The sequence below is a fragment of the Ailuropoda melanoleuca genome, chromosome 13 (genome assembly GCF_002007445.2).
Source record: "Ailuropoda melanoleuca isolate Jingjing chromosome 13, ASM200744v2, whole genome shotgun sequence".
In the NCBI taxonomy this organism is placed as follows: Eukaryota; Metazoa; Chordata; class Mammalia; order Carnivora; family Ursidae; genus Ailuropoda; species Ailuropoda melanoleuca.
The window spans coordinates 15271223-15287075 of NC_048230.1; the positions used below are offsets into that span (position 1 = coordinate 15271223).

Consider the following 15853-nt stretch of genomic DNA (forward strand, 5'->3'; position numbering starts at 1 on the left):
GGGAGCTAAGTGCCCAGGAGAATTCAGTTGGCCAATTATTTCTGAGCCCCAGCAATAAGCATCAAGATCAAGCTAATAAAATTGTTAAGTTAGAACAGCATAAAGCTCAAAACCACTTCAGTAGCCTGGGTTGGAGGACTGGTGAAGTAAACTGACATTCACACAAGGAATAATGCAATTAAAATCATATTTTCGAAGAATAACACAGGAAAATTGAATTGTTAAATATTTAAAAGCATTAATTAAAGCAACATAATCTCAATTTTGTTTAAAAACCTCAGGGTACAAGACAAGAAGGAAATACACGTCCTCACAGTCACTCCCGGGGGTGAGATTAGAGCAGTTTGTTATTTTCTTCATACATGTCTATACTTTTCAAGCTCTCTGAAATACGGATTTATGCTGTGCTCAATTATCAAATATACTTCGCATTGGGGAGCTCTGAGCAGAGCACAGTGAAGGAATTCCTGCCTGGCTCATGCCCTCAGTCTGGTTTTTGCTAGCATCTCCAAACAGATCAGAGCTTCAGCACACACAAGGAAGCCCCAGGGGGAGAATGAGTAGCCTGTGAGTTTGAAGGATATGAGAACAGGTCCCTCCTGAGGGCAGCTGAGGGGACTCCACGATGTCGCAGGAAGCTCTGGGCCCTGGCAGAGTGTGGCCCTCCCTTTCCCATCAGCCTCTGGCTTGCTCGGGGGCTATTCTGGGTTTACTGTCCCTCCCCGCTAAGCCCAATGACCCTGGGCCTGAGGGAATGTGGAGCTTGCAGCCCTTACCTTTGGCACCTCAATCTCCCAGATGATGAGGTCAACCTTCTTAGGACTGGAGCCTGCTTGGGCGTTCTGGAAACTGTCAGTCTTCCTGGGGCCACAGCAGCCATCCACTGAATCCATGCTGTTCCCGTCCGAGCCTGCAGGGGAGGAAGCAGCATGCACAGACACACAGACGCCAGCTAAGAGCAGTCAGTAACGCATAACTTCCAAATCCACATTCCCAGGAGGCCCCCGCCCCACACCCCCTCCTCAAGCTTGGCAGGTGACTGTCAACCCGAAGTCTACAAGGCTTAGAACAACCCCAATGAAAGGAGGACTGGGGGTGTAGATACACCTAATTTTAGCCTGTCACTCACAGCCCCACTTGCTGAACTGGCAGCCACGCCCAGCCACAGCTGCTGGAGCAGAGACAAGTGGTGAGCTGGGAAGTGGAGCCCATGGGGCGGCGGGGGGAGCGGGCCAAAAGGTCCACATGGTCCCCGGAGCCGGCTCTCAGGGCAGGCCTCCACAGAGACCGACCAGTCATAACTGGCCCACACCCTTCCAACCACGTGCCCCTTGGACCAAGGGACTCTAGTGCCCCAAGGCCCCGGGCCCCGGCTCACAGGTGGTGAACATCAGTCAAGCAGAGCTAGAACAGGCCTCCCTTGCTGGCTCGTCTGAGGGCCCCATTCTTATCCTGCCCCGGGGCCCTACTGGAAGTAGATGAAGGGAGGAGGCCCTCCTCTCCCTCTACTTAGGCCTGACTTGTGCAACCCTGAATGCTCTTCTGGGCTCATGGCAGGTCTTCACCCCTTGGTCAAAGACTGGGCTGAAGCTCATGCCCCAGACAACAGGGCAGGAAGCAGGACCCTGGCATCAACGTGGGTCTGCTCCACTCCCGCTCTAGAGTGTGCCACAGGGGCTATCCCGGAAAAACACGGGTCCAGACCAGCTTAAGAGGAAGGATTCTGGCTTAAATATGGACAACTTAACTGCCAGAAATAGATCGCTCCTGAGATTCTACTAATTAGGTTATTATCCACATGATTTCTCCAAACCCTGGACATAATCCTTTCCAAGCAACGCATGTACTGTCTGGATGCAGAGTAAGGCTTCAATGAGATTCCGTCCCCAGCTAAGGACGAGTCACCTTCAAAGTGACCTTGTCCCTCAACATCAGGGGCCCCAGCCTCTCCTGAACAGAATAGGACTGGCCGATATGGGTCACCCCAGGCACACCCAGAGGTGGCTCAGACCCCACGGGACGCTAGCAGGCTGCGCTCACAGGCCAGCTTCCTCAGCTGGTGGTCCCCAGGCTCCCCAGGTTTCAACCTCCTCACGCAAGGGCAGGGCTGTGCGCACTCAGGTGTGGATGACTGGGAGGAAGGAGCCTGTGCTCTGCATGCCAGAGTGCCGAAAGGATGGTACTCCAGCCTCCAATCTGCTGTCCCTGTACCTCCAACGGACCCTCAGCCTGCTCTCCCGGGAGGCCTCAGCACCAGGCCTTTACCACACCCGAGTAGCTGCCACAGTCCACCTGCAGGTGGCAGGACACGGCTGACGGGCTGAATTCAGCTGACGGCCAGTGGATAAAGGGAAACTCCTTCATTCTTAGAAAGATTTTTGTTTACCATTTAAAGATCTTTAAAAAAAACAAAAAACAAAAACAAAACCTAACATCCCTGAAATTCAGATGCATCTTATAGTCTCTGGCCTTCTACAATCACGATCACAATGATGAGTTTTGTTTTATTTAGAGGTACAGAAATCAGTGGTGTCTTAATTCAATAGCCATCTCAGAGGTGACAAAATGTGGTGTGGGATACACACCAGATGCGGCTGGAAGGACTGACATTCCCACTAAAGACTCCCGACCTTCCCGGAGCGGAGACAGTGGGGCGCGGCTCCAGGACAAGCAAGTCAGAGCCCCCACAGGGAATTCATGGCCTCTTTGCAGGAGATAACTAACTGAAAATAACCCAGGGTGGCTGCGAAACCAGGGTCAGGAGCTGCTGACCTGTATGTGAGCGATCTGAACTGTCTATGCTGGGGTCAGCACTCGAAAACCCCAGTGGACACTTTGTGACCAAAGTGCCCCTCTTTCCCGGGAACGGAACTGCAGCTGCACAGAAAGTAAATGGCGGAGGCTCTCTGCGGAGGAATAGTGGCGACAACAAGGCAGGAGAGCGAGAGCCTCCCTCAAGTGTCAAGGCTGTGGCCGCTCTCTGGGCACTTACCCGGTAAGAGCTTCTGGAGAAGGAAGGCAGGTGAAGACATGGGAACAAGCACATGATTAAAAGGAAATTAACCATTGAAAAAAAAAAGTTCACACCCATTCCCGGTACTTGGGAATTAAAGCTAAGGAAGCCTGTCCATTACAAAAACCTTTAAGAGGTCAGGTTTAAGAGAGAGAAAGAGCCACAGCGAGGTTAATCACCAAACGCAACACGGACTCCTTCGGGAGGACTGGGGAGGGTCCCTGGCTGCTGAACCAAGTTACAGCTCCCGTGGCTTTGGGGGTTCAGGAGAGCCTAAGTTCTCAGTGACCCACCAGCGCTATGCTGGGCCCCGACATTCTGCAGGCCAGCTGGGACACGGAGCTGAAGAGCATTACTACTGCAGAAGTAGCAAAGGGAGAGGCAGACCGGCAGCCTTTGCCTGCCGAACAGTGGGAGAACCCCCACCCCGTCCTCCAAGCGAGGAACATCAGAGACCCTCCTACCTCCCGAATGATCTGCTTCTGCATCCACGGTCCATCCATCCTCATTCCCCAAGTCTGACAGCTCCCCCTTCAGCACCCCGTTGCTGAAGAGCACAGTACTTTCCGGCAATGGCGGGGAGATGGCCTTGCTCCTGGGGCTTGAGCTGGTGTCTGTACATGAGTCTTCCAGCCCCGAAGTGCTGATGGAATCTGAGCACGGCTCAGAGGCCACCGAAGGGACATCCCGGCTGTTGTCAGAAGTGCAGGGGGTGCATCCGGCCTTTTCTGCCAGGACACTGGCTTCATCTAGCGACCCTCCCTGGGGGGCAGCGGGCAGCGGGCAGGGGGCCAGGGAGATGTGGTGTGCGGAGTTCTTTGGCTTCCTGTCCTTGCTGGGGCTGGACAGAGGGCTGCTCAGGCAGCTCCTGTAGGTCTTTGGTGGTGGCAGGCCGTCTGCGGGCAGGTCCGGCGAGCGGAGGGCAGCGTCTGCGCCGGAGGCCGCCTCTGGCTCCACGGTGGCCAGTGCGGGCTCCCCAGCATCTCGCCCCGGGGCCGTCTTCTGGCAGACTGGCACACAGCTCTCCTCCTTCTGCCCTGGGAGCTGACCGGCTGAGGCCTGGTACACCCGATCTGCAATCCTGCCCATGGTGGTGGCCAGCACCTCTTCAGTTGCCTCCAAGATCACTCTGGAGATGATCTGGTAAGCAGCCTGTTCGATCTTCTCATTCTGCTCCGCAACTTCGTCTTGGCCCGGTTCCCCTGTGCAGTCTGCGTCGCGGGCTCTGCCACGGACCCGTGGCGCCAGCCGCTCCTCGTCCTCCATCAGCTCCGTGTGAGCCGATTCCATGAGGCCGCTCAGCAGCTTCCCCACGGCATCCTCCTCCGCCTGCGTCGGGCTGTCCTTCCCCTTCTCTCCCGCTCCTCCCGAGGGAGCGGGGCTGGGTGCCTCGCTGATCCCCGGTTCAGAGTCGTGCTCCTGGGACAACACACCCTCCTCCAGCATGCTTTCTTCTGACAGCGCATCACCAGTGCCTTCGGCCCCACCCGTCTCTCTCGGCTTCTCTTGGGGGGCCGCAGCCTGGCCCTGCCAGCTCCGCCCTCCTGTAGCACCAAAGGGGGGCTCTCGCTTGCACACCTCGGCTGCCTCATGGGGGAAAGGAACACTCTTCGGGGCCGGAAGGGGACACTCCAGGGGAACGGACCCAGCTTCATCACGCGTCAGGGCTAGCTCTACCTTTGCGCTGTCATCTCTGCGTGTTCCTGGTCGGAGTCTCGGGTCGGTGGTGTTGGGAAGGCTGCCTGAGGACTCGGACCTGCGACAGATTGGATGTGGCCGCAGCAAGGCTGGGGGCTCCGCGGGAGGCTTGCTCCCAGTAGACGGCTCCTTCTCGGCCTGCAGTACGAGGCTGGGGGGCGCGGACACTACTACAGGACAGGGGTCCGCCCTGGGGCGTGGCTCTTTGATGGCTCGGCCAGCCCTCAGCTCCACGGCGCTGGCCTCCACCTGTCTGTCCTGGCTGCTGACATGCTTTTTACGAGAGAAAAACCACCACCAGCCGAGGACTGCCAGCATTCCAGGCAATGCCAAGGGGAAAAGGGAACGGAACTGGATGGCCATCCTGGAGGCCTGAAGAAATTATACCTGGAGAGGAGGAGGAGAGAGGGATGCTATGAGAGCCAAGGAGGGGGGTCCTGATGCCACTGCAAAGAAAGACAACCTGCTGTCTCCCCCCTTCCCTGCCGCTTATGTAAGGGGCATCCCCCCCCCTGCTTGTACCCACAGCATGATCCACTGGAGGCGGGGGGGCAGGGAGACATACCCCTTCTGCTTCCTCGTCATGCACACTCCCTTGAAACAGGATGAGCCTTCTCTTGGACCCGAATCCCTTCCTTCATCACTTCTCAATGCCAAATTCTCTCCACCTCCCAAGGGGATAGTGTGTTGCGTTTTTTAGTTCTCTAAACTCCCAGAACACTCATCTATTCAGGTGACATTGGAATATTTATTTATTTATTTATTTTTTGAAAGAGAGTGTGTAGGGGAGAGGCAGAGGGAGAGAGAATCTCAAGCAGACTCCCTGCTGAGTGCAGAGCCCGAGGTAGGGTTCGATCTCACGACCCTGAGAGTTCACGACCTGAGCCAAAATCAAGTCGGACACTTATCTGACTGAACCACCCAGGCGCCCTGACATTGGAGTATTTTTAAAGACCCGTGAAACCACATGTATGTATGTCCCTCACATTACCCACAAAATCGTAACTCAATGAAGCAGTGATGCAGCAAGAAAGCACTGGAATAAAGGATGAGTAAGATTTCAAAAGGATAAGGGGGAGGCTCCAGGGTGAGGGACTGCAAAACATACAGTGGCATGGAGCTACAGGTCATGCTTGAAGAATCAAGTTGTTTAGTGGACCCAATGAGGGTCTGGGGCCTCACTGTGGAGTCTAGACTTCATCCTGTAGGCAACAGAGAACCAAACTGTGTTCCCAGGTGATCCTGGGAGTAGGAGGAACAGCAATTGGAGGGACAGGAACCTGGACACCTAGATCAACTGGATCTGGGCCAGGAGAAATGATCAAGGGCCAGGAGAAGGCAGCAGACACATAAAGGAGATGAAGACGGAGGTTCCTTTCCTTGTAAGAGGGGACACAGCTCATAAAGGAGGGTTGGTACGAGGATTAGTTGAGATATGTATTAAGTGCTAAGCTGGGTTAGCTCTCTTTAGAGGTTTGTGACAGACTTATTTTAGAATGCTTATAATTCAGTACCTCCCATGCCAGTAAATTTTATTCTGTCTGCAAATATCACAAGCCTTCTTAAAACCAAAAATCCTCTGCCGATATGGTGAATTATACCTTAATTTGGGTTTGTGCTCTATTGTGCTTTATTTGGATTTGTGCCTCCACTGGGAACCACTGCTCTAGGACTCTGCTTCTCAAAGAGTGGTCTATGGACCAGAAGCACTGAGCATCACCTGGGAACCTGCTAGAAATACAGCCCCAGGCCAGACCTAATAAATCACAAACTGCATTTTAACAAGACCCCCAGGGGATTCACAAACACATTACAGTGAAGAACACTCGGAAACATGCTCTGCCCCAAAGTGAGGGGGTGGGGAAAGCCATAAACCTTCTTGCTAATATTTGGAAGTGAATCTGTGGGATTGGAAAATATCAAGCAGAGCTAAGCAGTGGCCAGACTCAGAAGATCCTATCAACCCCTCTAGGCAGAAAGTTCGATGATACTTCTCATAACTTTAGATTCAAACACAGAACCTCACTAGATGCTCGCCCTCGTATCACTTAATCCTCAACCACCTGGTCTGGAATGTATTGCCATCATCAAGGTTAAAACAGCTCAAGGTTGGCAAGGCGGCTGGGTGGCTCAGTTGGTTAAGCGTTTCACTCCATCTCGGCTCAGGTCTCAATCTCAGGGTTCTGAGCTCAAGCCCCGAGCTGGGCTCCATATGCTGGGTATGGAGCCTGCTTAATTAAAAAAAAAAGAAAGAAAGAAAGAAAGAAAATAGTTCAAGGTCAGGACAGCTGGCTGGCTCTGTCAGTGGCACATGCAGCTCCTGATCTTGGGGTCATGAGTCTGAACCCCACATCGGGTGTAGATATTACTTAAATAAAAACTTAAAAGAATTAAAAAAAAAAAAAGCAAGCTCAAGGTCATACACTCAAGGACTGGAACTCGGGTTCTAGCCCACATTAAGTCTGGACCGCACTAACGTGTCTGAGGAAATGAGGCAGCATATGGACCAAGGAAAGGGAAAGTTCACATTGCTCCTAAAACGTTGTAACCTATGACCTAAAAACCCCACACCAGCAATCTTATCTTAAAAAAAAAAAATGAAAACAACTCTGTACAGGCAAAGGTCTACATAAAGGCTCACTGGGGCATCACTGAAACAAAATTCTGGGGAATCACTGCTAAATACACTGCAGAATTCATCGAGAAGTAGGCTGATCTCATGTACAGATGTGGAAAAACTGCCATGACACAGAAAACAGACGTAGACCACCATACGTGGAATGTGTACGTCCACATAATCCTAATGAAAAACCAGGAAGGACACACGCCAAGCCTTCAGGTTGTAGGACAGGAGACCGTTTTGCACATTGATCTTGTATATTACAACCTTACTGACCTCACTTACTAGTTCCAGTAGTTTTTTTCTTATCTGCTAATATAGGATAAAAATCTCTTCCTTTTGAGGAGAGAGAATTAAAGTTCTCTCTCAGCGGTTCTCCAACTCAGTGGCACGTTAGCATCACTTGGGAAGCTTTTAAAATCCCAAGGCCAAGGTGGCACCCGAATCAATTCGAATCTCTGAGAGTGAGACCAAAGTACCAGGTGTTTTGGTTTGTTTGGTTGGGGTGGGGGCAGAGGGTGGTTATTTAAGATTTTTCTAAGTAATCTCTATACCCAACATTGGGCTTGAACTCACAACCCGGAGACCAAGAGTCACACGTCCCACTGACTGAGCCAGCCAGGTGCCCCTAACCCAGGTGATTCCAGTGTACATGCAAGTTGGAGAATCACTTTCCTGGAACACTGTGCACACCCCCACAGAAGTGGTAGATTTGCTTTGCAGTCAATGTCTTCCACATAAAAATAAAATCTGAGAAGGAATAGAGGCTTTGGGGGAAGGGTGCTCTCAGGCTAAGGCGGCAGTCCTGGGACACGGCCTACTGTCACATCAGTCCTACCCGACAGGTGACCTGCAACAGTAGGTGTGGCTGGGGTCTCACCCTGGCTTCTCCTCTTGCCAGTCAATTTAGGTTCTGATTCCTTACTAACGAGACAATCTCATTTCAGCAGATTTATAGTTATGATTCCCATGGTCTTCCACTGATTCTCTGATCTGAGAAACAAGATTCCATGGAATGGGGCAGAGAGGAAGATAACGAATCCTCGGGCTTAACGACGCACAGAGGGCAGTCTCCTGTTTTACGCACCAAGGGCCCAAGGCCAAACTCAAGCTGAGGTGTCTAAGGAGGGAGCTGCTACCCAAGATACAAACTGCCCCTCAAACAGCTGGGAGAAGCCCCCACCCCTCTGGTACGAGAAGCAGATCCTAAGGTCCAGCAGGTGACCCCCGCTTCGCCTCTGGAGATTCCAGGAATGGGCTATATAAGGCAGAGGCCCACACTCAAGCAGACAGTCCTGGCCTGGCTTAGGTCCTGCACCCTCGCTGATCCACACCACAGCCCACACCCTGGCCCCCGCATCACTGTCCCCCAGCCCCCTCTTCACCTCCCAGCCCCAGTTCACACTGCGCGCAGGACCAGTCACCCGGGGACACAACACTGCTCTGCGGCTTGCCTGGATACCTCCACCACTCACCACTGAACCCTCCCACCTGCCCACTTGTTCCCCAGAGATGGAGGCTCTGAGCCCCCAAACCCACCCTCCACAGCCCTCTACAGACAGTCCGCTGCAGCTACGTGGCCATTTCAGTTCAGGAAACCGCTTCCGCACCACTTCTAAGCCAGATGCCTTCTACTGTTGTGGCATGAGGGCCCTGACAAGGTGCGTAACATGGGTACCGAGGCAGCATCAGCCAACACAAAGATTACTGAATGCCCCACCTGGACCCCCCGTGCCCACCACTGCCCCCTCGGACTAGAGCTGGAGAGCCAGGAGACAGGACCCCTGCTCCTCCAGGGAAAGCCCTTTTCTCCATGAGGACCTCCAGGGACAGGATCTGCCCAAGTGAAGTGCTCCTGCAATTTGAGAAAAGAGGTGTGAGATCCCCAGCTAGGAGAAGGCGTACCTTGTTTTCTTCATTGCTATCTGGGGACTGTGATTAGAGATATTAGCCATCTCCACCAAGAACAGAGCCAAGAGCCCCAGGATCAGTAGCCACCCCACCCAAAGGAGACTCGCTGGGTCTCACTGAAGGCACTGCTGCCTGGAGGCACCGCTCAGGGAGCGCCAAGTGACTGAAGCCCCCCACCGTACCCCCCAGTCATGAGACGTCCCTCACTTCCTCAGCCCTTCACTTCCAAGGGTCTTACTGGAGCCAATCTCACCTCAAACAGACTTCTTGTGAATCAGCAGGGCGCCATCCTCCCTGCTTTACCTGGTCTGATAGGCCCAGACAGGTGCTGCAAGAGGCCCCAAGCTTCCCTGAATTCTCAGGCAGGGCCGCCTTCACCCGTGCACACACACGTAGGCCCACATGCACACATGTGTACACTTCAGCCTACCTTCCTCCTCTGGGAACAGACTCTTGAGGTGTTCTCTTTGCCCTGGTTTTTGGGGTTTTGTTTTCTGTAAAAAACCTGAACTACAAGATATAAGTGGCGTTTAACACCATTGGTCTAAAAGCCTTCACACTCACAAGCTAATTGAAGGCAGCCGCTTCCCCCAGGGCCTCCCCCTCCGGAGGCCCCAGACACTCAGGCAAGCCAGAGAAAAACCTTGCAGAAGGATGCAGAGCCCTGCCTGAGGGCTGGTGGGGAGGAGACGTGGCTATTTTGAATCTGCTGGAATTAAATAGCTGCCTGCTTATTTTTAGCAGGTCCATTTGCCCAGGACTAGATGCATGCTGGCTGGCTGCCCGGTGGTCACACACAGCCGAAGGCAGGCACGTGCTGCAGCCCCACAAAGCCTTAGGTTCACCTGCGCTGTCCGGGTTCTAAAAGGATTCCTTTCCTTTCTCCCAGAGGAACCTGTGACTTCTCAGAAACGCTTACCTCTGGAAAAGTAATGGCCTCACTCCCAACACCGATGACCAACCCAGTTACTGCAGTCTAGAGCCTTCTGCTAAACAAGAAAACAAATTTCTGGGTACAATACAAATAGTGTTGGTCCCAGTGACTAAGCCCATCTGGCTGCAGTTATTGTGGGAAAAAAAAAAGAGCTGCATGTAATTAATTGATGGGAAAGTTGATCATAAAAACAAGCACTTAGGAGCCAAGTGGCTATCAAGTCCAGTGTGGACTCGGGCCTGGTCACTGAAGTCACATCCCCTCAGCATTCTGAATGGACTTTTCTTTTCCCCCCCCCCCCCCGCGGAAATTGAATATTTCCATTATTCTAGAGTTATGTGTTCGTATTACCAAACACTGTCCCCAGGTGTTTGAGACACTCCATCTCTAGAATGCTCAGCCCACTAAGTTGTTGCTGACAGGCTTCTCCCCTTGAAGGGGGTCTTCAAAGGATGCGACTTGCTGCCACCACATTCAGAGAACAGCAGAGGCTGTGGGCCAGGTCAAGGTCCTGGCCCGGTCCCCCTCCCCCTTTCCCATTCCACCCCCACCAGTCCGCTGGAGGACTTGTGCAAGACCACAAGAGGGCCTCTGGGTTTCCACAGGATGCGTTTACCTAATTCCTCACCAGGTGGAGGCCACACACATACACTCACTCGTGTGATAATTCACACCTAAATATGGTTAAGCTGCAAGAAAAAGGTTCTGTCCACCAGAAGCTCACAATGCATGCTAAAGAATCTGTGTCTCTCACACCTGCACCAAGCTGAGCCCAATTTCAGAAACAGGCAAACAGAACCCAAAGAAGACGGTCTCAAAGGCAGCCAGAATTTGCCTAGGTTGCAATGGTGGGTTAATGACATAAATATAAGGTTCTAAACCCAAGATGCCTTTGGGGATGGAAGGGAGCAGCAGTCCCAGAGCAGAGCAGAACAAGTCCTGGGAGCCAAGGCTGAAGAGCTGGTAGGGGGCCAGACAAAAGCAGTTTGACCTTTCCTGTCAAGGCAATGGGAACAAGTGGCAGCGGCTGAAACACGGCCAAAGCAGAGCAGGTCACAAGAGGCAAAGGCCCGGGTGATCTCTAAGTTGCAACTACAGTCCAATACTGGCGGCTACTTATTCAATAACTTGAAATGTGACGAGTGTAACTGAGAAACTGAATTTTAAATTTTATTTACTATTAATTTAAATTTAAACAGCCACATATAGCTCGTGGCTCCCTACAAGACAGAGCAGTCCTAGAGGGTGTTTCCAGCAGACCAGAAACAGACACAAGAGCTGGACAGATGCTGTGACAGCCAAAGCCTACCTTGCCGAGTGGTGTGTGGTGCTGCCACTGAGGGTGGAGGACGATGGTACCGTGGGCCACTCACCCTCCACAGCATGGCTGGGGCCCAGGAATCAGAGTGCCGGAGCCATGCCTCAGGGATGTAGGTCTCAGCCCAGCCCTGATGTTCAAGCAGTTGTTACCTTCATCCGTAGGGGGCCTGTGTGGGCTGTGACTCATGCTGGCACCCTAAAGATTCCGCATTAGCTCACAGTGGGGCTGTGAGGTCCTGGCCCATACTGTCCCCCACACCTTTCATTGTGATGGCCCCACAGAGCAGTCAGGTGAGGCACAGTGGCTGGCCCAGCCCCACTCCCTGTTCCCGGTGTATCAGCTGTCCAAAAGTCACAGAACACTTCCCGGGCTGCTCTCCAGGAAACTGGAGGCTTAACCCAGTACCGTCTGGGTGGGAGCACCTACTCAGTGAAGCCTTCTCCAGCCAAAAATAGAGACCCAGAGCCCAATCCCAGGAGCTCCAGGTAAGAAGAGCCAGGAGCAAAAAAATCTCCTCTCTGGACATGCTCTCAAATTAAGAGCTGTTTCTCCTCTAATTCGATTACAAATTAAACTAACTCCCAGTTTGGAAAACTTGGTAAAAAAGAGAACCCCACACAAAGGTGACATGCCCAGTCTTCTTTGCTCTGCTGACCAAATACCTGGCAGGTCCAGTCTCATTAGGTTTCAAATGATAAAAGTAGGGGGGTGGGGGGAATCAGCATTTTCTACAAAGGTCTTCCCACTGCTTCATCTGGGAGGGTAGGAATGTGGTTTTCAAAAACTTTAATAACAACCATGGCACATCTGTCCTGTCCCTTACCCCTAGCTCTTGGCAACCAAATCGCTTTAACAGTAAATTCTGACAGATTTCTGAGGATAGTGATAAAGCAGGTGCCAGGGAAGTGTTCCTAGGTACACAGAGTTCCCGCCCATGACCACAGAACACTACCCAAGACTGCCCAAAAGATAGGAAGTTGTGCTCTGACAACAAGCTTACCAAAAAAAGCTAATGAAGATGACACACGCCTTCAGAAGGAATCAGAAAAGATGGTGTGAGGCAAGCAGCCCTTCACACCACCACCTCACGTGGGCAGAGCAACAGGTGAGACACCGATTTTTCCAAACGGCAGACAGCAGAATATGACCAACTCAGAAATCACATAGAGGCCTAAGGTCATTTCTACCCAACAATATTTATGGGCACCTACAGGGTACAAAGCACAGCAGAACACAGAAATGAAACAGACAGAACGTACTTTCAAGGCACTTTCAAATCTCACAGTTTCTTTTGGGGCAACCCCCCCACCCCGCCAATGATCATCTTCTTCAGTGGGCCTGTCGGTGCCACCCTCTGCCACTAACCAACTGACCATTTTGGTCCAAAAGTCAGGCGAGTATCCTGGCTGGGGTGGGGGGCAAACAGGAATCAGGCTGCCAGTTTCCACAGATCAGAAAGTTCTCATGTCCTGGGGTGGAGAGGTTAGCAGCCTGAACACCAGTCCTGAGAGAGCCAAGAGGGCTTGGGTTGTCCCATTCAATATGCACTTTTGCTCCACACCCATCTTCCTCACTACCTGATGCCCAAATCCAGACCCCTCTCATTTAAACTATTCCATAAAGTGAAGCCAGATATTCTGCTGCCACGGTGAAAGGGTTGTGGGTGCCACATTGTCTTTGTTGACTTCCCACCAAGTCTTCCACCACACCCCAAACCCATGCCTTCAAAAGGACTTGTCCTTGTGCATGAATCAGCTTGCCCTTTGTTGGCTGCCTACTGTCCCCCACTTTTTCTCAGCAAGCTACTGAAAGATGGGCTCCACCAAGACAAGGGAGTAAACCAAGAAAGGAGGGGGCACCCATCCACAAAGCAACACAAAAGAAGGGAAGAATGGATTCCCAGGATGAAGAGGAAGCAGAGCCAGGGACAGCGGTGCTTCCCAGGAATTGCATGAACATCTGAGAACCTGCTGTAGTTAAGAACAATGAGGCGCTCGGACAGCAACAGCCAAGGCACACTGAAGAGCTGGAGATCGGGTGAGAAACAGACAGGGAGTTAAAGAAACACAGGAAATTAACTAGGAGAGGAAAGGAGGGGGCTGGATAGAAAGGAAATATGGAAAACTAACAACTTTACATCATAATGTACACTCTGAAGGGCAGCTTGACCAGAAGTTGTGCTAGCCATACCTCTATACCAAGAGGATGGGGGGTGGGGAGAAAAAAGTGTAGGGATGGGCCACGTCCTTACCTTTCAGACCAGAAAAACAAATCAGGTAATACTTTTAAAAAAAAATTAAAAAAAAAAAAACGGAAGGAAAGGAAAAGCAATGCACTTAGAAATACAGACGTAAATAGCAGGGAGGACAGTCTAGAAGAACTGAGGGCAGCTGCCTCTAGAGGAGGGGACTGGCTGGGGAACACTCAGGGCAAAGGGCTGGTCTTTCAAAGAATACATCTGTGTATAACTTGTGTAACCAATCTTTCTACCAGCAGCGCTCTGATAGAACAAAAAATACATTTTTGGGTGCCTGGGTGGCTCAGTCAGTTAAGCATCTGCCTTTGGCTCAGGTCACGGTCTTGGGGTCTGGGGATTGAGCCCCACGTCGGGTTCCCTGCTCAGTGGGGAGTCTGCTTCTCCCTCTGCCGCTCCCCCTGCTTGTGCTCCCTCTCTCTCCCTCTCTCTAATAAATAAAATCTTTAAAAAAATATATTCTTAACTATTCAATAGCAAGAGATGTTCTATCACCATAGAGCTTTAGGGTTCTTGTTAACCAGTATAATATGTAGTGTCAATTCAAGTACAAACTTGTAATGCTGTGATTGCCCCATAACTGATGTCAATTCTGCTTCAGAGCCCCTCAGTTGCCCTGCTGATATAAGAGTAGTAATCACAAAGAGCAGGGGCTTATTGATGGTAAGACCCTTCCAAGCCATTGCACTGGGTCTCCCCACCCCACCGAGGCTAACCGGCATCAGGTAGCAGGACCCCTCAGGGCTAGTCATTCAATAGAGATTTTAACTCCCACTGTGAGCCAGGGTCCACCGGAGAAGGGGCTGAGGTGGTGGAAAGAGCCCTCAGAAAGCAACGGTAGCAGGAGGGGTAGGGAGTCACATTTCAGAGAAGACGCTGTGAAGACACAACAACCCAATGGCATAAACCAGCAGCCTCTCAAAAGGTGCTCAGAGCACTGAGTGTAGGCACTCTTTGTACGTAAAGAACTAACTATATTCCTGTGCGTCTGGAAGGATTCTAGTTGAGTTTAGTCACTCAATCATGTGTTCTGTAGTGTAGATGAGGAACCCAGGTTGAGAAGAGCTGGGTCCAGTGTGCCTGGAAGAGAGGGAGCTTCAGACCGAAGGGTCAGGGAACGCTTCTCCAAAGGTGGCAGCAGAGCTGGAACAGCGAGGGGCAGCCCTGCCAAGATCTGGGAGGACAGGGAAAGGAGAGGGGGAGAAAGTTCCAGGCAGGGAGAGCATGTGCCAAGTACTAAGGCAGGAACAAACTTGGCTGACTCAAGCGACAGCAACAAGGGGGGAGGTGAAGATGAGGTCGAAGGGCTGCTGCCAGAGAAATCGCTCCCCACCATCTCCGAGCCGAAGCCGTGCTGAAGGTCAAGAACCCGGAGGGACAGGTTCACCCAACTTCCTCCAGACAGGAGAACAGACTTGCCCAAAGAGCCATGGGGCTGTAGTTTCTTTTCTTTTTTAAATTTTCTAAGTGATGCAGTTTTGAATTTTATTTTCTTAAAGAGTATTTATTTATTTATTTGAGAGAGATAGAGCAAGCGAGCATGAGGGGGGTAAGGGGCAGAGGGAGAAGGAGACTTCCTGCTGAGCAAGGAGCCCAATGCGGGGCTCAATCCCAGGACTCTGAGCCAAAGGCAGATGCTTAACCGACTGACCCATCCAGGCATCCCTTGAATTTTATTTTTAAAGATTTAAATAATCTCTATACCCAACATAGAGTTCAAACTCACGACCCTGGGATCAAGTTGCATGCTCTTCCAGCTGAGCCAGCCAGGAGTCCCTGTAGTTTCTTAATAAACAAGAGCAAATTCTAGAATCTATTTCAGAAATAGGGTGCTCCCAGGCTGGTAGATCAGCCGGTACACATTATGTGAGTCCAATAGGGGCTCACTTTCTACTTGGAGTTCTCAGCAAATGCATCTGCCAGGAAGCCCTGGGGTCACACCACACATCAGCATTGGAGTCAATGCTAGGCCCTTGCCCTAGCCCCCCACCCTCTCAGATGAATGTGTTCCAAGAAGGCAGTCCAGCCCCAGGGAGCAGAAGGGAATGGATGCATGCATGCGTGCGCACACACCCCTTGCTACTTCTCTGAACCAGACTTTG

General features: G+C 51.8%; 1 protein-coding gene across 8 annotated transcripts in view; it reads right to left on the reverse strand.

The window, feature by feature from the left end:
* AKAP1 (A-kinase anchoring protein 1) overlaps positions 1-15853 on the reverse strand; it is a 42692-nt gene that overhangs the window by 18565 nt on the left and 8274 nt on the right. For 7 of the 8 annotated variants that reach the window (XR_004619811.1, XR_004619812.1, XM_034641247.1 and 4 more), the window contains exons 2-3: positions 3478-5098; positions 777-952 (exon numbers count right to left, since the gene is read on the reverse strand). Coding sequence is in view for 6 of the 8 variants with exons in the window: in XM_034641247.1 (XP_034497138.1) it covers positions 777-952; positions 3478-5074 (1773 nt within the window). In the remaining 2 variants the exon portion in view is untranslated. The remainder of the gene's footprint in view (positions 1-776; positions 953-3477; positions 5099-15853) is intronic. The other variant, XM_034641245.1, reaches the window with a different exon arrangement.